This window comes from Pteropus vampyrus, unplaced genomic scaffold, assembly GCF_000151845.1.
Source record: "Pteropus vampyrus isolate Shadow unplaced genomic scaffold, Pvam_2.0 Scaffold140, whole genome shotgun sequence".
Taxonomy (NCBI): domain Eukaryota; kingdom Metazoa; phylum Chordata; class Mammalia; order Chiroptera; family Pteropodidae; genus Pteropus; species Pteropus vampyrus.
Window position 1 is genome coordinate 5,529,186 of NW_011888921.1, and position 26,161 is coordinate 5,555,346.

A 26,161-nucleotide genomic window follows, 5' to 3' on the forward strand; every position below is an offset into this window, starting at 1 on the left:
TTTAATTGGGAATGGAAGAGAGCTTCATTTCACATCTAGGTTTATGGGGCACTGAATAGTGTGTCTGTCTAGAGGTAGAGCCTGCAGGCAGAGGGGCCCAGGAGAACAGGAGCCCGTGCCAAGCCCAGAATACACAAGACCCTCTGAAGCAGGCCTTGGTCTTGAGGATTGAGTGATCTTGTTCTAGCTAAGCTGACATCAGGGATATGAGCGCCCTAGAATCCCATGCTCAGTATTGCTTCTGCACCTATGGCCTTCAGGTTGGGCCTCTGCCTGCAGCAGTCAGGCCTATCTAGTTTGGAAACTTCCTGGGAGGTTCCAGCTCAGTGCCCTGAGACCATCCCCCTCCCCCGGCTGTCAAGTGAGCTCAGAGTGGAGCAGGCTCGTGAGCATCACCCCTCATGCCACCCCTACACTCCTCCCCCATCCAGACCCATATCACCCTATCAGCCTGTTCTTTGCCAGTCTGACTGGCACAGTCCTGGGGCAGGAATGCAGTGGGGGAGCTTCAGACGAGAGCCGGCAAAGCCTCTGTACAGTAAGACGGCCAGAGCAGGCCAGAGACGAGACCAGAGGAGACAGAGGAAACCAGAAGCAAGGGGAACACAGAGGCCCTGGGAGCAGAGGAAGCTGCAGCCAAGGCACCAGGACCTGGACATAGTGGAGGCAGGAGGGCGCAGCGTGGCTGGGATGCTGGAGTGCCAGCTCTGCGTGGCCATCGGCAAAGCGCTGTTTGCCGAGTTCCTGGCCATGGGGCTGTATGTGTTCTTTGGTGTGGGTTCGGCTCTGCACTGGCCTTCGGCGCTTCCCTCTGTGCTACAGGTCGCCATTACCTTCAACCTGGCCACAGCCGCGGCTGTGCAGGTCACCTGGAAGACCAGCGGGGCTCATGTCAACCCCGCCATGACACTGGCCTTCCTCGTGGGCTCCCAAATCTCACTGCCCCGTACTGTGGCCTATGTGGCTGCCCAGCTGGCAGGGGCCATTGTGGGGGCTGCTGGCAGTGGAGCTGGTTCTGACCCTGCGGCTGGCGCTCTGTTGTCTTTGCTTCCACGGACAGCCGTCAGGCATCAGGCTCCCCAGCTGCCATGATTGGGATCTCTGTGGCATTGGGCCACCTCATTGGGGTAAGGGGCAAAGTGAGGGCAGTAGGGGCCCTGAAGGCCAGGAAGTGTCCCTCCCTGAGTTCCTCATGTCTTGGGGTTAAGGCTGTGTCCCACACTCCAGAACTAGGACATCTGGTGCTGCAGATGCCAAAGCTGGAACTGAGGTTCTCATCCAAGGCAGAAGGGACTATCCCCTTCCAGGCTCTTCACACCCCGAACCCACAATCATTCCCCAGATCTGCTTCACTGGCTGTTCCATGAATCCGGCCCGCTCCTTCAGTCCTGCCATCATCGTTGGGAAGTTTACAGTCCACTGGGTGAGACCCTCGACTGGCAGCCATGGGGAGGGGAGAGGGCTCAAGTAGGGGCATAGAGACTACTGTGGCTTTCACCAGCAGTGGGGCCATAGAGACTTGGGGAGACAAGTCCTCCTGCCGCAGAACATCTTGACCCCCGATGGGGTTTTCTCTAAGCTCAGAAGACCAGGGAGAGTATCCTGGCTTTGTACTAAATTTACAACTTCAATAGCCCAGGGTATCCGGTGGGCTGGCAAGAAATGGGCCAGGGCAGGAGCCGCAGCCTTGGCCGACTTCAAGTCCTGGCTGTTTCCTTATTCACTTTCTCCAGCTGGACCAATTTCCAAACTTGGATAAAGACAAACAGAAATAGACACACACACACCAGCAAAGACAGAAATGGCACTAGCCAGGGCTCCTGGCTGGGACAGTGGAGGCGAGAAGAGCAGGGGAAGGGAGTAGTGAGGATACTGGGGGAGTGGTGGGTGGGTGCAGGACTTGTGCTTCTCAAATTTTCCACCTTGTAGAGATCAAGGGGTCCTGGGAGACCAGAGGAGTCAACACTAGGGAAGCAGGCAGGGGTCCCAAAGCCACCCTGTGATCCTGACAGCTCATGAGCCAGGCGCCTACTTCTTTCTGCCTCCTCAGATCTTCTGGGTGGGACCCCTGACAGCGGCTGTCCTGGCTTCGCTGATCTACAACTTTCTCCTGTTTCCTGACACCAAGACCCTGAGCCAGCAACTGGCCATCCTCATGGGCACTACAGAGATGGAGAAATTGGTAGGGGTGGAGCCCCAGAAGGAATCCCAGTCCAGCTCAGGGAACACCGAAATGGAGAGTGTTATGTCAGATGGCATAGAACTTGGCCCCTCCCCTCAGGCTTCTGAGATGAGCTGTGTAGGTGGGCAGCGTATCTTCAGGTTTTCTAGGGTGGTGGGAAGGGGGCTTTCAAGTGTGGGTAGCGGGGCGTGGCCTCTTGTCTTAACATCTTGGGCAAGATGCTAATCCCTCTCCCTGGCATTACATTTCTAGATAGAATCTGGGGAGGAAATTGTTCAGTTTCCTCCCCCTCCATCTCTTAATGGGACAGGGCAGAGGGAGGCAGGGGAATGCATGATTGCCTTCCACTTCTCTCATCCATCTGGACTGCGGATCCTCATGTCTTGAAAAAAGAAATTATAGCCCAGAAAGCCACTCTGCTTATAGGCTGAGGGCTAAAGGGACCTTAGAGAACCCCAACTTCTTACCCCAGCTGTGGGGAGGAGAGGCCAGACTTCTCAGAAGACTCAGCTCCTCAGAGGGATGTCTCTGCTCGAGTGTGGTTTGGGGGGAGGGGGGCACCTATGGCTCCTCAGACTGAGGGCTTCCTGAGGACAGAGATTACCCTCTCATAGATCTTCCTTCCTCATTCCTCATTCCTCCAAATGCCCAGGAGAGGACCCCACCCTTGGGAAGAGCTGACACAGAGAGGAAGTTTTCTCAGGCTAGCAAGGGAGGTTTGGGCCAGACAGGCCTTTTCCAGGGCAAGCTTTTCCTGGGCGTTTGCCTGCCTTCCACCTCACAGCCCCATTCACAGAAACAATCCTGAGGAGACAGCCCCGGCCCGGCCCTCGGCCCCTGACCTGGGCCAGAAGAAGCAAACTCCAGCTTCAATCTCAGCTCTGCCAGGATCCCCCAAAAGCTGTTGAATAAGTAAGTCCCAAGGATGCTAGGAACTCAGGAATGACCCAGGAAACCATGGTTTTCTGTTCAGTGCTTCTGAAGGACTACTGGAGTCTCTATTGGTTTGTTAATATTCACAAGCTGCTGTAAACTGACTCTGTCCATGACTTGGGGTTCTATCTGGATCTTGGCTTTCCCAGCTATCAAATGGGCACAAGCTTCCCCCAGGCACTGCTGTGAAAATAAACAAGAGATTGGAAAATGTTTGGGTAAGTTAAAATGTTAGAAAAACAAAGCCAATAAATGATGATTATTGTTGCTATTATTCTAATTATTGGGTTTGAATACAATTGCTGATGAGAAGAAGAGGAGATGATTGAGAGGGAGGGGGAGAGGTTTTTCTCAGTTCATCTGCTCCACTTACGGGGTACCCTGCCTCCTTCCTGGGTCTAGTGACCTGGGAACTTTGTGTGTAGATGCTGGGGGTTGGGGGAGGGGTCCTGGAATGAATAGACAAGCCAATAAGTCAGTTCTTCTCATCTCTATGGTGCCCATCACCATGGTACCTCGAGATGCAGCAACCAAATCCATAAAAAAGATAGATCCTTTTCCATGGTGTCTCCAAAGGGGCTGTGGATGGGGGAGGGGCTACCAAAGTCTTCCAAGGACAGAGTGACAGGGCCCAGCCTGTGACCAGTGCAGCAACCAAGTCCCCGGTGCTCTTGGCCATAGCAGCTGTGCTCAGCATTCTGGAATACTGTCAGTGCAGAATACTATTCATATTTCTCCAAGCTGGGTTGTACTCATCTATCTTCGCAATCTCTCAGAGCCCAGGGCTTCTTGTGCCCTTTTATGAGCAGGGACAGCTGGGCGTGTGTGTGTGTGTGTGTAGGATGTGACTGATTTGTTAAAGGTCATCCAGCTCAGTACCACAGCCCCCTAAGGTCTCCCCAGCTCCTAGCTTAGAATTTTCCAAAATAGTGCTCCAGGGGGACTTATATAAGCTGCAGCCAAAGAAAGGGAAGAAGCAGGAACTAGAAGGTTGAAGAGAGCAGGGGGTGGAGCTCCTGTAGTAGGCCCTTAAGCTCCTAGACAAATCATCTCCCCAAGTCCCCAGAGACGAGCCCACACTGGGTGCTTAATAAAAGTTAGATGAATGAATGATTGAGGCTGGGCGGCTGGGAGGGAGGGGAGGCAATAATTTATCAAGAGAATTCAGGACTTACAGCTCCAATTGAGCCAAGATGACAGCAGCCCAGGAGCCTGCGCTTGCAGAAGGGGTAGCTGGGCAGAGGGCACACGGCCGTACATGAGTCCTCACTCCTACTCCAGAGCCGACTGTGTAACCTCTATCCCAGAAACTTCAGGCCAAAAGGGTAAGGGTGACTGTCTGAAGAGAAAGCTGGGGGCTACTTTCACAAATAGTTCTTTGAAGCTGTGCTGTTGGAATAGACTAAATAAGAGAAGACAAGCTTCATGAGAAGTGAGGAATTAGGTTAGAGTCTGAAGAGCATTCAAAGTTAGACAGGAACGAGTAACCAAAGGTGAACTTCTCCTCTGCAGCCCTTTAATAGGACAGCCGGCCATCTGTTTGGATGAGGGAAGGGCTGGCCTTCTGGGAGCCAGATCTCGATGATTCCAGCCAGGGGCAGTGGGCTTCACGGTCACAGCCCCTGGGTCTGGGTGGGGGGCCAGGAGCACAGGGAGAACAGAGACCCAACCGGACAGACCCTTGGCGTGCACTCCCTTCCTCCTGTTTGTCAGGGGAAGTTTTTAATTAATGGTGTGTAATCTGATCTGGCCCTTCTCCCTGCTGAGCACTGCCTTCAATCAGCAGAGCCATCTGCAATTGCAATTCATAATTCTCCCCAAAGGGAGGGGGGCTCGGGACGAGTGCCTTGGTGATTAATACAATTAGCCTTTTATGTTGATGATTGTCTTAGCAGGAGCAGATGATGCCAGCACAAAGCCTTCACCATTGGTTGGCAGGAAGCCCCTCTCCACTTCCCACCCCCACTGCTACCTCGGGGTGTAAAGAGGACAGGTCTAATCTGGGACCACACTGTGGAAGGGGGGAGAGCCCACAAACGGGTCAGGCTCTGGGACACATTTGGGCTCCTCAGACTGAGGGGAGAGAAGCAAGACTTTCCAAAGAAAATCACTTTGACCTAAAGGATTCTGTGTACCAAGGTTAAAAGAAAAAAAGACTATATAAAAGTAGACTAGGGGTTGAAAGGGTTGAAAGAGTTTAAGTACAGGCTTGGGCACTTATAGGTGTGTGAACTTGAACAAGTTACTTAAAATCCTGAGCCTCACTTTCCTCCTCTGGAAAATGGGGTCTATTCCTAAGGAGTCTGGAAGAATATGCGGGATGTATATATATGTTCAGCACCGCTCCTAACATATAATCAGATCTCAATCAGCGGTCGCAGTTTTTACCATCATCACGGTAGATTATCATTCCCTCTGCTGATGAGTCCGGCTGTCTCCTCTGCAGTTTCTAATGCAGTCCAGCTATTACTAAAGAAGGGATCACTTTCTCTCCATACCCCAGGCTTAGTTTAAGCAAAGAAGAGAGTATGTGAGCATGAGTGTTTTAGGGGAGCAGGATCCCAGAGGAGTCAAGAATAAAATGCAAGAAAGAGAAATAAGAGCCTCCTCAGAACAGAGAAGTGGAGCATTGGAGTGATCGTGGCTGGAAGCTGGTTTGGAGGAGAGTCAGGGAATGAGAGAAAGGAGGCTGGGTGGGTATAAAGGAGTGAAAAGGAAGGTTTTGAGTATCTGGAAGTTCATATGGAAGCTAAGTAAACAAAAGGGGAGCAGCCATCAGAGATGAGAGTTTAAGAAGCAGCACAGAGCAAAATCTGTGATCTCTGATACTGAGGTCAAGTGCTCTGGAACCAGCTGATTGGGGATTTTGATGAGAGACTCTGCTGGGTCAGTCGGGAGAAGGAATCACCTCAGTCCCTCGGGGCCCCCAGTGCTGTTCCCCAGCACAGTGCAAGAAGAGCGCTCCTTTATCAAAAGAGATGTTAACCTGCAGCCAATGCCAGGCCCAGCAAAGTCAGGGGCAAGACAGGGAGGGGAGGGAGTGGAGACCTTAAGGGCTAATCAAGATGAAGCATCCAGCCAAGCTGTGGCCACTCAGGCAGCTGGGGCAGGGGGTCCGCACAGCCAAGATCTGTAATCACTTCTCAGGGAGGGGCAGCTACACTGAGGAGCAGTCACATATTTAGCCAAAGCTATAGAGGGGAGGCATGGTTCGTGAAGGGGATTTATGAGGGTGGGGCATCCAGTGGCACTAATAGGCTGCAGCTAATGGGCAGTAAAGGGAGAAAAGAAAAACTGTTTCAGAGCTCTGATTAAGTCAGATGAAGGGGCAGTTATTGCCAGAGCTGGGGGTGGAGGAGGCCAGAGACAGAGGCAGGAACCAACGACTCCACCCCAAACCCATGGACCAATAAAACTAGGCCCAGCCAGGCCAGCAGTTAGGGGTGTCTGGTTACAGAACACCAGGCTGAAGGTACTTCCTTAGCCTGGAATATGCTTCCGGGCCCTCTCTAGCTGCTTTGTTCATCCTACAGTCCAGCTTGAATGTCCTCACCTGCTAGGCTCTCTTAAGCCTTCAGCCCCTCCTCCGAGCTCCCACAGTGCTCTGCACCCACCTCCATCCTGGCACTGAGCACATTATTTCCTAGTTATCTGAACACCTCTCTCTACTGAATACGAAGAGCTTTTTAAATAAAATTGTATTTTTAGTCTACTTCTCATCTCAGAGCAATGGTTTCCTTAACTTGACTATCTGTCCTTTTCTTATCAATCCAAAAACCATGGCCTTCCCATTTCAAGGGAGGAAAAACCTCTGCTATTTTGTATTTGGTAAGCAAATTGGACAAAGGATTGCAATACACACTCTTAACTCCCTGCCCAAAGAGAGTATCTAACACTCTAATCTCTTTTGTGTTAAGGCACAGCGAGTGTTTTAGTCTTATATTGTGATTTAACTCCACCAAGACATACTATTATTTTGGTCTTGGCCTCACCGATTCACAATGGCTTTCTCCTGCTTCCACAACTCAGGGGTCACACATAATGGCTCTTGGAGTCATGAGTGGGACAGATATTGATCCTATCCTACACATTGCTTGTCTGCTTCTTTGTGCCAAATGTCCTGGGGACTGAGACTTGCTTTTCCTATATTGCAGCTTCCCTCAGACCTGAGGGAATTCTCTGTTTTAATCTCTCCACAGCTAAGTAGCAGGTTCCCTGGCCTCCACATCTGGTCTAGCTAACAGCCTGTCTCCTCTAAATGGCTAACACTTCCAACCCAAATAACATTGATGATAAGATGTACCACTATTTTATGAGCCACTAAGAAAGAAAAATCACATCATTATATTTGTATGATTCCATTGATTATAAGATACCCCAATTCTCAGAGATAGTAAAACATGTTTCAAGTGCACCTTACGATCAAGGAAAACATTTTTCCTTCAAATCTTGGCTCTTTTAGTCAGACTTTAAAGAAAAGGGGAATGGAAAGCCAAAGGGGGACCACTCTGGAGGGTCCCAAGTCTTCTCCTTCCTCTAAGGGGGTAGAAACTATTGCCCTTGCATGCTCTCAACTCCTCTGCACATCTGCTGCTAGTCCAGTTTTTAAATATCCAGGCCTCTGAACACCTCCTCTCCCTCAGTGCCAGGAGGCTACAAAAGAGAATTCCACTTTTTTCAGGGAGACAAAACAAAGTACAAGCCAGGCCAAGCCAGGACCACCATTTTTGAGTAAATAATCACCTAGTACTTCAACATCGTTTATCCAACTACCTCCCACCCTACTGGGTTATCAGCCCCAGAGCCTCCAGGCCAGTTCCATAAGATGCCGAGATTAGTCATTTCCTCCTAATCTGGCTAAGACGGCTCTGTTAAGCTGCCAACTGCGGGCAGTTCCCGTTAAAGCAAAGCAGCTGGAAAGGGCTTAGCCCTTTAATGCCAGCAGCTGTATCTCCACAGTGCGGCTGCTCTGCTGAGGGGCTGGACTCTGTCCAGAAGCATCAGGCGTTTAGCCCCAGTCAATGTATATTAACCTAGGAGGAGAGAGCAGCCAGCTCTCTGAGAGGAGGGGAGGTGGCTCATTTAAGCACCTCCATCTCCAGGCTTTCCTATCCAATGAGGAAGAAATATTCCAGCCCCTTCATTTCCCTCGCTCTACTAAAATCTGGACAAATTGTATCATCTCACAGGCAGAAAGCTCTTTCTCTATGACGGGAGCAACTCTATTTTGAAAACTCACTTAAGGACAGATTCACTTGTTAGTTCTGACAACAAAAAACCTGTAGGCCACTAACCACGCAGATTCATTCTCCTCTGAGCTGATTTTTTTTTCTTCTGAGGCCTTAAATAGTATTCTGACCCCCAGATATGCAAAAGTATGGACAACAGACTACCTCTTAGAGAGCACTGGGCCCTAGGGTTGATGAGGGAGAAAGCTGAACAGCCCTTAGAAAACCCTGGCACAGAGCAGGCTGCTGAAGAGAGATCACTCGAAAACTTCTTACTCAAAGCCAGATGGTGAACATGAGATGGGGTGAGAGCTAATGCCACTCAAGGGAAAAGCCAATAAGCTAATCCACTGACACGTTTCTAGAAGCAGGCTGATGGCTTTGGTTCAGAGATTTGCCTGTTCTTGGCTCTGAGCTCCAGAGCACACAAGATGCACATGGGTGGCCGGAGAACAGACTCCCACCAGAAGCAACTTCAAGTACCCACATCAGCTCTTCCTTCTCCCACACAGAAAACAGCCCTGGATCACCAAGCACAGGTCTTCTATTCTACCAGACAATAACTCCAACCATTACAACACTTTCCTGTCCCAAATGCTTTTCCTAGCAGCCTGGGCCCCCCAGCTCTTTCCAGGTCATCTGTTGAGTAAATAAGCACATCCACATACAGCCCTGAGTTTCTGGAATCATTTACGTACCTAATAATATATTAAAAAGCCCACAATGCTGAAGAAATCTGAAATAGCAAGCACCACAGCTGACCTCCAGAGTGGAGCTGCAATGCTCAGATTTGAACCCCAAGGAAACTATAATTAGTTTGTGGGAATCTGAGCCAAATTACCTCGCTGAATTTGTCAGTTTGGATGACATCACCTATCCTGCCTACCGCACATGGGTGTGGGGAGATGAAGTAAGATAAATGAAAAGCACTCTGTATACTATAAATCACCATATTACTTTTCCTAGCGGCTTTGTGGGGAATCGGTCCCTAAGTCCATCTTCACTGAAGACCAGAGGAGATGTGAAGTGGCAAGTCCTTTATTAGAAGTCTAAATATCTATTTACATGTGTCTGAACCTAGCACACAGATGGTGTCCAACTGTGAGATGTGAGAGTAATGCTATATAAAAACAATGCAACTAAATGAAGCCTGGCAAGAATTAGAGGGAGAAGGTAGACAAAAGGAAAAATTTCTGCTTCCAACCCTGAGTCCGTGAAAAGTGGCCTCCTTTCCCATCCCACATGACTGCAAAGGAGAAGGCTCCCACACACTGCAAGGTTATTCCTGGTGATGTCAAGCTGTCTACCGCCTGACTTCATGAATAGAAACCATCAACAAATACAGACTCTAAGAACCAGAGTCTAATAAATTACAAGTTAAGGACCTCCTGACCTGGGGCCTTCACTTATTTACAAAATATGCCAGCTCCAGGGAGCAGATTTTTTTAAACTATTAAATTCTTAAGTTAAGTGGCCATTCTCCAAACCCTGTTTATACTAAAAGCACAATGACTAACATGCCCCAATCCTGTATGCTTAGAAAGCTTTTCACACTAGTGGCTGCAACTTGAGTCATGACCAAGACTATCATCAAAGCGCCTTGACCAAGAACCTACTATGTGAGCTGTGCCAACCTAAACACTGAACTCTGTGCCACCCCTGCTTCTCAGATCTGGACTGCAGAACAGCTCTCTCTGTTCACGTTGAGAGTCTAAGAAAAGGTGATGCTTGATTAAGCAAAACACTCGGTGTATCAGGCACAGCAGTGGGTCTCCCAAATGCTTTTCCAATAGGAACTCATATGCCATATGTATATGGACATGTATGTGTTTGTCTATCAGTCTGAAGCTTGAGGTAAGGAGGCCCTACTGGAACAAAAAAACAGCAAGCCTGGTATCTTTGTTCCTTCTACTCACTCAGCATTACTTGTCACTTTATGCTACCCAATAATTTAAGCATGAATATAAGCATTCAAGACCCCTTTCAATGCCACAGGTTCAGTTCATAGCCAAAAAATGACTATTTTTGCCACAGTCAATCAATTGAGCACCCTATAGTCCTCTGATCAAAACTCAGGTGACTTCTTACCTTCTATTTCTGCAAGCAATGAATTCACCTTTTTAAGAAATCATTAAATACCCTGTAATAAATGCAAAGTATTGCTGCTGAATCAAACCATGTAATGCTTGCCCAGTTAAATAAACATCAAACTTGTCTTACATAGACTGAGAAGGGATTTAAAGATTCTGGTTATTAGCAAGTGGGGCAGTAAAGTTAAACTGCATTTAAGAAGGAGTAAGAGGCAGCATCAGAAAAGGTTAGGAGCAGGAGACAGGGGTGACAGTCACTCCAGAACACTGTCCCTTTTCCATAGATCCAACACAAGGAAGTATAATTTAAGAAAGCCCTCAAAAGTCAGGCTGTTCCACATGAAGTGCTGTTAAAGAAGTTGGAGGTGAGTACATATTTCCCTTTGCTAAGATCAGAATTATTTTCATGGCGAAGGTCTCTTGGCCTAGCCCAAAACTGAGAGATTGGCTGCCAACACTTGACACATAGGACCATTTCCTTTTTCGTTAATGGGCCATCAGTTCCTGCATAGGGAAGTCTTGCCTTCACTAACATTATACAATCCATTTACTTCTTCTACATTAGTGACTTAAAATGCACCTTAGGGAGATACTACAGAACAGCAAATATGGAGCCAGGCCAACAGTAGGCTTGCAGAGACATAAGAAAAGAGACGGCATCTAAGACAAAAGTTTAAAAAACCCAAACCTAATAGGCATGTGTGTGTAAAAGAGGGGAAGGGGAGATGGGACCCATCCTCTGTCAATTTGCTAAGGCAGATGGGCCCTGCTGTGAGAACTGCCACCTTTTTTCCCTACTGGGAAAAAAGCCAGTAGGTTGCCTCCTCTCTCCACAGTTACATATTAAGCCTGCAACTGTTTACGTTCAATCTCAGATACATTCTGTTCACCAGCTTCAGAGTTCCAAGTGCAGGTGCCCTCAGTTAATCATCCCGGCTCACTCCAGAGTCACTTCCAGCAGTGAAGGATGTTCCTTCTGGGCAGTCAGCCAGCCAGAGTCATTTTTTTTTTTTTTTAATCTGCACCATTCTGGTCCCTAAAGACTTGTTTAAAAGTTTGTTTTTTGTTTAAAGTAGTTTCTTCAAATGAGAGGATAACAATCATAGGGACAAATCTACCATTTCAATTTGGCAATGAAAGAGACTGAATGAGAAACAAACTCCTGGTGGTGGTAAAGTCTGGGTGGGAGGAGGGAATGGAGATGAACAACAGACGCAAAACACTTTGAGGAAAAATATCTTCTAAAGAAAAAAGGCGTTGAATGTTACCTTCCAAGACAAGAAAACCAACTTCACATTTGTTTTGAAAAAACTATTTACTTTTTTCCAAATATTATTCCAAATATGTGTTTTACAGATAAGGGTCAATATGGATTAGAAACATTCTAAAGAAGAAAGCATTTTTATAGACACTGAAAGTAATTTTAATAGAGAGAAAAGCTCATATTTATCTAGATGTGGCTATGTTACACAAGAGGATTTTGGCATCCAAAGTGCAAAGACAAAATGAATGTGGCTTTTCTTGCCACACAAAATATTGACAATCTCCCCTTATAGCCTACTCTTGTTAGTTGGGATGCCAAACAGATAGCATACTGACCTTTAGGGCTCCAATGGACTAGGGAGGGGGTGCAGGTGCATGTCAAGCATCAGAATGAATTCAACTTAAGAACTAGCTTTGACTCCAACCAGACCCAAAGTCCAGCCAGAGGCCCATCAGAGATAAATATAAGTTGTAGTGTCACTTTTACAAGGTTGCGCCACTTAACACTATAAAACTTAATCAATCCCAATTAAAGCTAAGCATACTCCCATGACTAGTTCTGTCCTTACCCTATCCCATTCTTATAAAGGCTCCATGTTATAGCTCAGTTCATAATGGAGGCATGGGAACTTCCAAGTTCTCGGAAGGAGCCATCCTAAATCCTATGTCCAAACCTTTCGTTACCCTGCCTTCCCACCTTCCACCTCCCACCCAGAAACAAGTCAGTCTTACCAAAGAGATAGGGCTTTTGTCATTGTCTCGTGGAAATTAGTTCTAGATAACATCAGAGAATGGTTATTCCATGAGCAGCATTTAGCTTTAAGCCAAAGGGACAACCCCCCTAAGCCCCAAAAAGAATCACAATGAATTCCATACTACCCCTCTATGCCTGTAAAGATCTCCCATCTAAAAGCTCCCAACGACGGTATAAGGTGTGGATAGTACGTTACTTGAGGAGAAGGAGAGGGAGATATATATAGTTTTAATAAAACCCCCATGCACAATTAAACTTGATTAAAAGCCTGGAGAATGCTAAAAGTAGTAATGAGTACAGGAGGCTGCAAGAGCAGAGAGTACAGGTGCACCCTTTTTAGCAGTCAGTAAATGCTGGCAAGTAACAGGAGACGTGACTTCACTTGAGCATTGGAGAAGCAAAAAAGTTGCCTTGTTGTCCTAGGTTGGTGGCAGACTTGCTTTTGCTCCCAAATCTAAAGAAAAAGAATGAACTAGAAAAGTATTCTATAAAAAAATGATAAACAATTCTAACATGACTTGATATAATAAACTAAAAGTAAAAAACCCTCAATAACTACCCTGTAAGCTACTCTGTCACCTGAGATGAGAGAGGGGAAACAGTACAGACCTTCTGACCCTTTAAAAAAGGCCCCAGGTTTCCTTTTAAAGTCTAGTTGCTACCTAAGACCTAATTCAATCTTCCTTTCAATAAGCTTCAGTATGATGGGAAAGAAATCTAAGAAAGTAGTTATTATTTTCTAAGCAGGCCAATTCTACATACCTGGGTGTGTTCCTGGTGAGGGTGGAGCGGACTCTCTGTGACAGGGAGCTAGATGAAGGAGTCTTAAGAAGCTGATGTTCAGGAGTGGTCACAGGCCCCAGGAAACTCACTTCAATCAAAGTTAAGACATATTTTTAAAGGAGGGGGGAAAAAAGAAAGCACCCTTGTAGATGGCCTGTTTTAAGCTGAAACCCCCCATGGAGTACTTAAGAGCTAAGGTTAGAGACCTAGCAAAGTCCCAGAGATCATTTTTATCATCATTTTAGAACATACCTATGTCTTTTGAACTATGCAGGCAAATTAATGCTTAATTAATAGCTGACATTCGCTTCCTGATTCAGGCCATTCTCAAACTCCAAACTTCATAACAATAACATCTAACCAGTTGATTTTTACCTATACTAGAAAAAAACAATATGCTCTCTTAAAAGGAAATTGCAATAATGGAAGAAGAGGTCTCCAATGCCAGTGAGATTAGAATGAAATAGGCCTCACACATTTTTGGTGGCAACACAAACTGGCAAACGCTTTTAAGAAATCAAGTTGGTAAAACATATCAAGAAACATAACAAATTATATCTAAATTATTATTACATCTACATTTTTAAAATGTCCATATGTGTAAAGAAAGGAGAGCATTAAAAAGTAGGGAAAAAATCAGGATGGTAGATTTTCCTTTAATGTTAGAATTCTCAAAATGAATTTAATTTTTATTGAATAATATAAATTTCAAACAACTCTAGTGAAGGCAGGGAGAGGACACGTGACCAAAACTGGACAGGGAGTCAGGTTCTTTTAAAAAGCACAACTTACTAGAGGGAAGCAGGGGAGAGGGGAGGTAGATGGGGTAAAAAGGGTCAAATATGTAATGACAGAAAGAAATCAAACTACGGGAGGTGAACACACAATGTAAATATATATATGCCTTACTGTTAAAATGTACAGCTGAAACTTACCGGATTTCGTTAACAAATGTCACCATAAAAATTAACTAATTTTTTAAAATTACAAAGAAAAAAAAAAAAAAAAGCTCAACTTACGCCATACCTTTAATATCTGGTGTCTGTGGTGTTGAAAAGGCATTTGAGTTTTCAATGACACGCATGGGATCAATGTTCTCTTGTTCCACCATCATGAACTGACTCCAGTATTCCAGGGGCAGTGAAAGCAGGCGTTCCACCACCTAAAAACCACCAAACATGTTAGCAAACTTCCAAAAGCTCAGGGCTAACCTCTCACTCGTCTCTCAGGTTATGTTACACAAGTTCATATATATATACATGCTTGCCTACCTTCGGTTGACACTTGATGTCCTGTAACATTGTCATTGGATCTGGATTGGGCACGGCATGGGCAACTATTGTAGGGCCAAAGACTTTAGCCAGATTGGCAACATCCATTTTAGTGTTTGGGCTCTGAGCCACTCTAAGCAAAAGAGCATTAAATTAGAACACTTGTTTCTCCACTTAAACACAGACCAAAATATAAATTCTACAAGAAAACAATCCATCACTCACGTTCCCTCCCTAAAACCCAACCCGCATTATTTTCCCCTTGGAAAATTCCCTAACTCCTCGAAAAAAGTTTCTGCTGTACTCACCTCTGCAAGTGAATCATGAGGAAAGCTAATGTGTCTCTGTTGGCCTGGGGCAGTTCACCAACAGCCTGGTACATGGCAGCTATGCTGTTGTCCTCATCTGTGATTTCTGTAAATGAAAAGAGAGCACCAAGAGGCCTAAGACTTCTTTCCCTCGACAGCAGGCTTCCAGGTTATTGACCGCAAAGCCTCATCTATACAGTAAGCTTCTGAAACTTGTGATTAGGTTCATGACTGCATCAGACTCTAGTTTCATTAACAGGCAAGATACTGGCCAACAACTCAATATTAGAAATCAGAACTTTTAAAAAAAGCCAGCTTTTGCAGTTAGGGAAAGCAGCTAGCAACCGAGACCCACACTGCTGTGACTATAATTATCAAGCAGGTATTCGTTCATAATGCATGTTTAAGGGCCTACTATGTGCCAGGTATTATTGGAAGAGTTAGTCAAAAAGCAAATATCTATTAAGTAGTAATACATGTAACATATTAGGTAGTAATATATGGCAGGCAAAAAGCTAGAATGTAATGGGAGCCGTTATTTTAGACAACGTGGTCAGGAAAGGTGTTTCTGAAGATAAGATATTCAAAAAGAAACCCTAAAGAAATAAAGGAGCAAACCATGAAAATATCATTCCAGGCTGAGACAACAACTAATGTGAAGGTCTCAAGGAAGAAGTCTGTTATGTTCTAAGAATTGCAAGAATTCCATTGTAACTGTAAAAGAAGGAAAGAAGGGAAGGCTATAAAAGGAAATGATGTTGGAGACATAACCAGAAGCCAAATTGTGTAGGGTCTTTTAGGCCATGCTAAGAACTGTGGATTTTATTCTGAGAGCGAAGGGAAGCCATTGGAGGATACTGAGGACAGAAGAAACATCATCTAATTTAACTTTTTAAAGGACCACTCTAGCTACTGTATGAGGATCGCATCGTAGGGGGGCAAGAATAGAAACAGGAAAATCAGGATGTTCTCACATCACTCCAGAGTGAAAGATGTAAAGAGTGGTAGTAGTAGGAGTGACAAATTGCAAATTTAAGATGTATTTTACAAGACCTCTGCAGGCAAGATTTGCCACTGGATTAAATGTGGAATGTGAGGAAAAGGAATCAAAGATAGTTCCAAGTTCAAAAGGACAACCTAAAACTTGACTAAACAACGACAGAAAGCAACAACAACAAAAAACCTGTTAGTGCCCTATACAGTTTAGATGAAGAAAACAGGTATTGGAGACACAGATATATTTATTCATCCATCAAAGTATTTGAGCACCTACCATGTTTCAGGCACTTTACTAGGCAGGGATAAAACTGTAAACAGAAGAGTCAAAAATTCCTGCCCCTTGTGGAACTCACACTCAAGTACCTATTAAGATCTGTCCTTACCTGCTGCTTCCATAAAGGTCTTGTTTAGCCGAAAGGTCAGAAGGGGTTCTTTGAGGTTTCGAAGGAAGTCTTTCAAAAGGCTACAGATAGCATGGATGTCATCCACTTTGCTGAGAAGGGGTACAGTTTTCACTCTAAGAAATTTCTCTTTCAGTTCTTTTACTGTCCGGTCACAGCCCGAGATCCGATATAGGCCTGTCTATTATTGGGGTGACATTTCAGTTAAGCTCCTAATTGTTGACACAAGTAATAAATTCATCCTCGACTAGGGTTTACCCTTACCTCGGTCAGTCCTCTCTGCTCAATCTCATTTACACAGTGGACAACAATGGAGGGTATCATCGGAGAAGTCTGAGACACATAATCTGCCAGCATTCCCTGAAAAGGAAGTTTTAAATTATTATTTATACCACTTAGACCAGCAGATCCAGACCAGTGGGAAGAACCATCTCCAGACTAATACTTAGGCTGGGACATCATGTCTACTTTTAAATTCCTATTCCCAAAGCATATATTAAAACAGAGACTCTCAATTATTTTTTCCTACCTCTACGCCAGGACTGATTTATGGTCAGAGATACCACAGTCTTCATGAACAAGTAATAAAACGACTAGCTACAAGTGTCTGTGCTTCTCTTCTACTCAAGGACATCGGAAAGCAAGCAATAATGAGATTACAGGTATGGCCTTTAATATAAACTAATTTGTTGCTCTAAAAAAGAAAACCTTTTAAATTATTCTTAGTAAGAAAAATTAACACAACTCAGTTGATTGTAATACAAACCTACCTACAGAGGAGAATTCCATGGTACTATATCAGAGTACAGAAAATTTGTAAAAAAAAAAAAAAAAAAATTTGCACCAATAAGAACTCTTAAGGTTAGGGAAAAATAAAATTGGTTTTGCCGAGGGCTGAGTAGCAGCTTAGTCATTTTGTTTTGATTCTTGCTAATGTTGCTTGTATGATAAATAATCTCTTAATGGATTGAATCAATTTTTAGAAATAAGCAACCTAATCTTAATAGCCTAGTATGGAATATCTCTAATGTAAGAGAAAGGATATTTGCAGATGAAATTATATGATGGCTGAGATTTGCTTCAAAATAATTCACTGGACAGGGCCAGGAGGAGGAGATGGAAGTACTGATAAATAAAGATTGGACATGAATTAGTAATCATGAGAGTTGAACGATAGGAATCAGGGGTTATACTAATCTCTCTACTTTCTTTTGTTTCAAATTTTACAAAATAGAATAGGATGGGGAAAAGAAGGAAGAGGAAAGAAGAGCAGGAAAGGGAAGGAGAGGAAGAAAAGAAGGGAGGGAAGAAGGATGGAAATGGCAGAAGGGTAGGGAGAGAGAAAGGGGAAGGGAGGGACAGGAAGGAGGGCAGGTAAGGGAAGAGGAGTATGGTTTAGAAAGGTTACAAAACAGACAGACAAATCCAAACAGGACTCTGTTGAGTTAATATTTTATAATTTCTGTTCATTATGTGTGGAAAGAAATATATTTGGTATCATTAATTTTAGAACAAAAACATCCAACTTTGGAAGAGCTGAAGCTATAACACAATGATGGCTCATACCTCTCCAATCTTCACAGGTGTTCCTAGAAGGGTAGGAATGCAGGGAAGGGGACAGCGGTCTCGACATTCTGGATGAGAGACCACACGACAGTCTCGACACTTCAGAGACAGCTTGCCAAATTTTATCCGCTTTCCACATGGAACACAAGATTCGGGTTTAATAACCTGAGGATGAAATGGGGCAGAAGGAACAGAGTGGTATGAATTATAAAATGATAAACATCATCGACCAACATTTATTAAGCACTTAGCAGTGCTGAACAACTTTCTAATCCTTTTACGCATATTTGCTTGTGTATTTCTCACAATAATCATATAAAATAGGATTTGATCTCTTTAAGATAAAGAAACATAAGCAAAAAAAGGCTAAATAACTTGCATAAGGTCATTCAGCTAGGAGAGAGCAGTGTACAGTAGTGAGAAGAACTTGTTGACAAGGAGTCAGAAAACCTCCATGTTAACTCTGCCACTTACTGTCACGTAGCTCAAACAAGTCAGTTAACTCCTCTGAGACTGACAGTTTGCTTGGGTTTTTTATGAGGAAATCAAATGGAGCAAAGTTAAAACGTGCTATTATTTAAGCACAAAACACAAATATGTATCACTAAAAAGCATAAATAACTGCTTCGGAAAAGTTGCTCTCTTTTAATATTACTCATGGAATTGAAATATATATACCTTCTATAACCAGTAGTTATCCCTGGAGAGTGGGACTGGAAGGAGGAAGGAAATTCAACATTTAACTTTATAACATTGAAGTATTTAAATGTATTCCTAGTACATATTACTTTCACAATTAGAAAATTAAAGATACCCAAAAAAAGAAGCAATCACATTTTTACCGTCTTAGAGACAAAGTCATGCAGACGCATTCCTCCATTACTCTGCGGAGTGCTAGAACCGTCTGTCTCAGCTCTTGGCTCCAGCTGCCGGCTGCTCAAAGTGGAGTCACTATTCCAAGGCTGTAAAGCACCTAGAAAACAAGTTTAAGTCTTAAGTATTTTGTTCCTTCTGAATTTAACCCCAATTTTAATATAACTGGTAGATAATCGGTAATCTGTAACCATAATCAGAAAGGAATATAACAGCTATTGCAAAAGAAACCATTTCAAGAACAAGTTACGCACTAGTGGCATCGGCCAGGCTGGCAGTCTAAGGGCAGGGTTTGACACAGAGTGCACTGGCCTTCAGTAAGAAACTACACAATATATCCAATCCCTGCCTCATGAAGGTTCTAAGAAACCAATTCTCCCCAAAATTTTACCAGTTGTTTTACACACGCAATTCAGCTGCAAACCCAACGGACCTGTTTTCCTTCGGCTTCTTGTCCAGTATGGCACAGTCTCAATAGTAGATATAGCTTCAATGGGCCCGCCATCACTGGGAACAGTCACTGTAGTTTTTGCAACTACGGATTCATTTCCCTGAAACAAAAGTAATAAGAAGAAAAGAATATCTGAATCTCATTTCCCCTCCTCCACTATAGGGTGTTTTGGAGTGCTTGAAAATTCCTTTGTTAGGATTAAGGCCCTAGCCCAAAACAATATTAAGTTGAAATCTCATACTTTAGAACAGAAATATAGCTCATAGGGGTATATATACAAGCAACTAAGAATCAAACATAAAGCTGAGAGCTGTTTACTTAATCAGAATAATCCATTCATATGGATAAGAAGTCTATTAACATAAAAAACTCTCACTAAACACCTCTCTCAAAAATACACTGCAACGTTAACTCAGATTTTTAATGCTCGGGCTCATGAATCTTTGATGTGTTCAAGACCATAATTCTCTTGACCTGACTATTTTTACCTGGTCTGCTGTGGAGCCAATGGAACGAGTTTTCTTTATAGGTCCAGGGGGACCATCAATGAACTGTCGGCTACTGGAGCGCTAGGGAGGGGGCGAATAACAATAACTTTAGTGCCAAGGAGAAGATCTGAAGCACAGAAGATAAAATTATCCCATTAGACGGCTTGGATGCAAGTCCTAGGTTCCAGGGCTACAGTAAGTAACAAACAATATACTTTCTCTCATTGTCAATTTCCACGTGAAGCTTAAGTTGTACCAACACAAAAATGCTTTCACTGCCCTAGAAGAAACAAGTAAGCTTTGGAAAAATTTAGATGACAGCACCAGAAAAAGTAGAGCTGTAATCCTATCTAAGAACATAAAGTCTTTGGAAACATATTAAGTACCCTAAACAAGCACACACAAATAGATCTCTGTATATCCCATTATACACACATTTCATCTGAAGCTTATGTTAGAGCACAAAAGTCCTGCATAAAAATTTATATGACAACTCAAAACAAACTTAAGTATATCCTTTTACACTCAATGACTGAAGTGAGAGCAATCCAGAACAGTGAAATGGGACAGATTCTCTCTTGAGTTACTACCTCAAAAAACATCAATACTGCCCCCAGCATGGATTCATTTGTAACATGTATTTAACAATGGCTAAAGCAACATGTCGGGAATACAGTATCATGGCAGAATTTCCAGAGAAAACTCTTTTATTGTTACTTTGTAAAAATTAAATTAAATTAAATTAAAAACTAAATAAAACTATACATACCCTCTTTTCTCTCTTCTTCAGTTTGAAAGTCTTTACCAAAGAAGAATCCCAATCCTGTTGATAATTAAACTGTATTAATTTCTCTGTTTGGTTAGGCCTTCCCAAAACCCTATGCAAATAAATTTAGAGAACTTTAAAGGCTTCTTGAGTCAGACTACCTAGTTTATAATTTGAAGAGAAGAAGGGAGGGTCTCAAGTGTTGTAGCTATAGAGCTAAAGAACATACTTTGTTTCCAAAATTGAAGCCATAACAGAATCAGGAATCAATATCACAGAGGCAAGAAAAGGTTAAATAATCAACTTCTGTCATGATTATCTCCAGTACTTGGTCCTTCGTTTCTGATTATTTTTCTAATTAGTTTTAGAACTTACAGAATGTTAGGTGTTATACTGATCCTATTAAATGTGATTCTTGCTCTTAAGGGACTGCTATTGTCTAATCAGATGTTCAGTACAATATAGCCACTTCAAAAGTTCTAGTTCAAGTTTTACATTTCTCAATCGTCCATCTTCCTTGGACTCTAAAAGGCATATTCACCACCAAAGAATTATGTGTCATTTACTGTGGTCTAGTTTCATTTCACTTATTTTAACCACCTGCATTCATTTTTAGTAGCTACCTGTGACTTTCTTAACTCTTGATAATCCCCGAAAACACAAAATTCAGAAACAATTATATACAGCACTTAGTAACTTAGCTAAATAAATTTAACCTCTCCAACTCGTTGTCAAGTAATTTAGCTACTGGTTGTTTAATTCACCTTTAGTTACAACAGATATATCATAGGTCTAGCTCCAAAATCAGCTAATATGTTCTAGTTTTATTATATATCCCATTTTTCTATATCATTTATTTTAAAAAGGTGATATCTAATATTTCTATCTGTAAAATGGCAGTTAATTTACTTAGTCAAATACTGAATTTGAACAGAAAATTTCTAGCCCATGTAACAAGTAGCTGTGACTTGTTCTGCTAGCATCAGAAAACTAACCACCAATAACCTCCTGATTTATTGTTTTGTTTACTAGCTTTCAGCCAGTAAAACAGGAAAGATACACAAACTAATAACCTACCAATCTCCTGAATATCAAAGATTGAAATATTAGGAGATGATCTTTCAGGCAGAAACACCACCATAAGTTAGAAAGATGTTGTCCCACAAAAGCAGGGTAACGAAGAGTTTAGACATGTTGACCACTGTTGATCAAAGCATATAGCACCTGGAAACAGCCTCATCAATCTTCTGGCTGAAGCTCCAGAGCATTGGTTGTCCTTCTAATTGTAAAGTATAACTAAGTTTTCCTCAAGAACCAAACTAATGCAGACATAAGGCACAAGTCTATTCTCCCTAAGAGCAGCAAATAAGCTCTGCCTGGAAACAGTTTTGCTAATTTTTTTTATTGGTAGCTGGGGCTTTGATAAGTCAAGATATAGTCAGTTAGTACATGCAGCTCACAGATCCATTAAATAAATGTAACCTCATGCCAAATCCTAAATTCTATATTCTTACTTCCAGAAACTAAAAAAATATGTAAGCCAGTCTCTTATAGCTTGTGTGAATTCATGTTTTAAAATGTTAGCTCAGTATCTATAACACATCAACTAATAACACAGTAATAAAAGAATTTCAGAAGAGAGGACAGGAGAAATTCCTGAAGGAGCAGGAATATATGTAATTCTCAGAGATCAAATGTTCATTACCAGCGATTCATCAGTCTTGTCAAAGCTGATATCTGATAAAATGGAACCAGATTCATCAATGGTTGACAGTCTAGATGAGTGAAACAATACAGTGTTAGATACAGAAGGCTGTGAAACGTAAAATCCACCAGCATCCAGAACAGTCACATTGGTCAGGTAACACCAGCCAATTTCACAGCAATGCCTTCCCTATGGAGATAACTACAAGCTCAAACCCTAGCTGTGGTGGGTTGCTTTTTATGGTTTCATGGGGACTGTGTGTGCATGCATGAGTATAAATGCAGCACAGTTGCATTTTCAGCAAAGGCCTTATAACCACAGCTGAAAATTACAATCAGTGGTATGGGTGCTATTCCCTGTTGAGTGTGTACTACAGGCTACTAAAAATTCACAAGGCAGAAGAATGAAGTTTAATTTGATCGCATTTGTGGTTGCTTTTTACAAGAAAGAGTATTACCCAGCATTAGCTTTTTAAGAAATTAAGCCTGTACATCTTTTTAGTTATAAGGATTCTCTGTAAAACAAACAGGCAACAAAATAAACAGCTCTAAAAATGCTGACCTTTCCCTATGTATTGTATTGGGGATGTTAAATTCAAAGCCTGGCTGAGACTATTTTAAAGAATGATGCAGTGGAACCAAAATTATTGTCTAGTCTTGGCTCACAGAAGGCCTTTCTAAACCAGAAGAGCTACAAGAGCTCTCTGGAGAGTAAACACTGAAAGTATTGCTGAACTGCCACTTTCACCTTTAGATTTCTTAGCAATCTACAGGATTAGTTATTGATGAGCAATTTAGCACCGACATCAAAATTTTACCCATGGTGAAACAAAATCCCAAGGAAAGATTAAAAAAATCACAATAAAAGAAAATAGGGAGGACTCTGCTTTTATTTCCCACCCACCATTCCTCCAAAGTCTTTTTCTGCTTTATTCAGCACACATTCCAGAAGCAGTATATATAAGAGTTCAGATAACAAGAACTTCTGACAGCTGTGTTGCTTGTGATCAGATAACAACAGATGCAGTTCCCCCACCTTTTGTTCCCAGCATTGCCGCTGGATGGTTGGCCTCTGTTGAGAAAAGCCAGAGCTGATTTTTGCTCCTCGCTTAGTTGAATGCTGCCAGATGTGTCACACATGAGCATCTCTCGAATCAGCTGAATCTGTCTTTCCTACAGACCAAAGCAGAGTAAAACATCCTAACTAACCAGGGGAGAAAGCTTCACCTCAAATTTATGGGATGGGCAGACCAGAAGACATTAAAATACAGCATTATGTAAATGAGCCTTCAGGAAGGCTGCTACACCAATAGCATATTAATTCGCATCAAGCCCAGATTGTGTCTCTGATTTCTGACTGGTAAAATGAACTCCACCTAGAATAGTGGGGTTTCTGTTAGAAGACATTTGGATCAAACTGCTAATCCAAGAGGAGAGAGTATTACAAAATAAGAGTCCCAAAATAGATTTCGCATAGCAAAATCACTTTAGTGTCATTTTATCAGGACAATTATTAGCTATTTCTACAGATCAAAGCAGCCACCTACCTTCCTAAATGGTGGAGCAAAATGTATTAAAATGGATACAAAGCTGTGACACACTGGAACCACACAATTTGAGCTTACTGAGGCATCTAACACTGTACCAAGATGGATTAGTGCCTCCTAACGAAGGCTTTCCTTTGTATCATGACCCACTCTTGTACATCGAAATGCAAATGTTCTATGTTAGCCACATTGTTCAACTGGTTGAATACATCTAGCCCTTTTCGCTGAATTAGAAGCACTGGTGAAGGGAAGACTTAAGAGTTGTCTTACCTGTATCCATGACAAAGTACTAGCTATTGATATAAGGATGAGGGTATTTTGGGTAGCACGAGAGACTGCCAATTGTCTTATGACAGTATGATAGGATTTCCCTGCCCTTCCCCCCAATTTTAATTCTTTAAATTCTCATTTGAAATCTATCTTTTATGTAACAGTTTTGAGTCTAAAGCAAAAATAAACTTAAATTTCAACCTGTGGTGGACAGGATTCCCAGGCTGCAATTTCGGCTCTAATCATGGACAAGCTGTCAATGGACAGGTTGCTTTTAGTTCTTTAACGTGGAATAAGAAACTGGGTATATGTGACAAGTGGAAACATTATCAGATAATGCTTCCCCCTCCCCCACCATCACAGTTTTAGCACAGAAAACAATACACACCAGCTTTTCACAGTCAGCCTCTGCACGCTGTCTCCGTTTGATCTCTACATCCACCTGATTGCGGGCATGCTTCAGCTTAACATCCAGAGCGCTACGCTCGGTCTCTGCTTTCATCAAAAGATCCTTATATTTGCCCAGCTCGTGGTCTGTTCTCTGCCACTTTTTACGGAAATCCTCAAAGTCTTTTGCCAACTGGATGAATTCTAAAAAAAAAAAGGAGGAAACTTTAATAATTCAAACATCAAGCAGAGTATAAATGTTCTAATAAATGAGTCCTCTGGTTAGTTTTACTCTAAATACATAATTAAGAAACCAGCCAAACTATGAGCAAATCCAACTGAAAATAACCAAGAGCAGATCCTGGATATATATCTATATGTTCAGCACCCTCGATGAGAGTTTTGTGGGGAAGCAATTCCTGTTTCAATAGGCTAACTTACTTTGGCTTAGCCAGTGGCATCTGCTATGGAATAAGTAACTCATTAGTCACCTGGCTCCAGATGAAACACCAATACTGAAAGCTCCTGAACAGAAGGCAATCAAAGGGGGATACCTTTGGGGCAGCTGTCACGCACCAGGACAGTTACAGCTATAAAACAAAAACAGCCTCCTTGAGAGTCACGCATTGCTGCGCCAGAGAGACGTTAAACAGCAAATTCAAATGTAACTGCAGTAATATGCTCCAGTAGATGTAGATTAATATTACAGATGTCTAGGCCTGCAATTCCATTCAGCTATATAATTATACAAATATTGATTTGAAAGTAAAGAGCCAATTTGCTTTTGCTGTTTAACACTGCCCTGAAGGGTATGTAAACATTCCAGTTGGGAAGGCACAGGAAGAGAAGATCATACTAGCTCTGGATGAGTCACTGATAGCGGAATGTGGACTCTCTTCAAATGTCTGCAAAGACAGCATCACTTCCAAGGCAGCACCTCGAAGCATGAAAACTCTGGTGGCATTCTTTCTTATCACCTGCTATCAGCAGATTATTCTTTTACAATGCCTTACTGCTTCCTAGTTAACCTCAATCTATCTCTAAGCATCACTTTCCTCCAGTATCATGAAAAAAGTTTCCAAGGCATATACCTGCTGTTGGTCAAACTAACCTAGTTTAAACCCAGCTGAAACTAGGACAAATTCACACAAGGCTAATGATTCTTAGGCAGTTAAGGGTCTTTTCCTATTTGAATTCAACCTAAGAGCACAGAAACAATATATCGCCTCTTTAAAGCAATTTTAATAATATGACTAAATTTAAAACTTACAAATTAAAATTAGGATACCAACTCAATCTACAGAAACCAAGTCTTATACATAAGGAAACTTCAGTTTTTAGCAAATAAAAAATTTTAGCAAAACAGGATATTATGACCTAGTTATCTTAGATGAATGAAATATCAGCCCCCTCCCCCAAAGTGTATTATTACAATTCAAATAGTTTTAAATTATATGCTGGTTTAGTTAACAGTTTGGAACACATTACTAAGTTTTATTCCTCCTTAATTTAAAAAAAGAGAACACAAACAATATATATTTTTGCAGATTTAACTACTTAGACATCATAGATTCACAAGGAAAAAATTAAAAACAAAAGCTAGTTCTTAGCCATATTCACTCTGGCAATTCACCAAGTAGTGCACTTATAATTTGTGTATTTTCCTAATGTATGCAATATTTCAATTTCAAAAAATAAAGAACAAGAAACACACTTTTCAACTATACAGTCTAAAAGCTTTTCTAGCTCCACACTGTGGTCAATTAAATGTTTCTAAATATAGTGCTATATACACTCTCAAATATTTTATGAAATTGCAAAACATGAGAATGAAAGGATTTCCATTTGACCTAATTTTGCTGGTTTGTTCTTTAGAATATTCCTTCTTGGTAAGTCT

General features: G+C 42.5%; 2 protein-coding genes across 7 annotated transcripts in view; one reads left to right on the forward strand and one right to left on the reverse strand.

The window, feature by feature from the left end:
- The first annotated feature begins 380 nt into the window (after positions 1-380).
- Positions 381-5,794, forward strand: LOC105297589 (aquaporin-6). The gene is given in 5 exon segments (XM_023535441.1): positions 381-998; positions 1,000-1,039; positions 1,041-1,127; positions 1,343-1,423; positions 2,051-5,794. Coding segments are annotated over 5 exon segments (1,071 nt in total). The 5' UTR covers positions 381-492; the 3' UTR covers positions 2,408-5,794.
- Positions 5,795-11,733: 5,939 nt separating this feature from the next.
- Positions 11,734-26,161, reverse strand: part of RACGAP1 (Rac GTPase activating protein 1) — a 28,114-nt gene continuing 13,686 nt past the window's right edge. For all 6 annotated transcript variants that reach the window (XM_011368306.2, XM_011368307.2, XM_011368308.2 and 3 more), the window contains 15 exons: positions 24,266-24,468; positions 23,097-23,233; positions 22,062-22,131; positions 20,360-20,413; positions 19,591-19,671; positions 19,085-19,202; positions 18,621-18,751; positions 17,779-17,943; positions 16,477-16,572; positions 16,195-16,393; positions 14,813-14,918; positions 14,505-14,637; positions 14,260-14,395; positions 13,213-13,321; positions 11,734-12,904 (listed from right to left, as the gene is read on the reverse strand). In XM_011368306.2, coding sequence (XP_011366608.1) covers positions 12,829-12,904; positions 13,213-13,321; positions 14,260-14,395; positions 14,505-14,637; positions 14,813-14,918; positions 16,195-16,393; positions 16,477-16,572; positions 17,779-17,943; positions 18,621-18,751; positions 19,085-19,202; positions 19,591-19,671; positions 20,360-20,413; positions 22,062-22,131; positions 23,097-23,233; positions 24,266-24,468 — 1,814 coding nt within the window. In that variant the 3' untranslated portion in view covers positions 11,734-12,828. The remainder of the gene's footprint in view (positions 12,905-13,212; positions 13,322-14,259; positions 14,396-14,504; positions 14,638-14,812; positions 14,919-16,194; positions 16,394-16,476; positions 16,573-17,778; positions 17,944-18,620; positions 18,752-19,084; positions 19,203-19,590; positions 19,672-20,359; positions 20,414-22,061; positions 22,132-23,096; positions 23,234-24,265; positions 24,469-26,161) is intronic.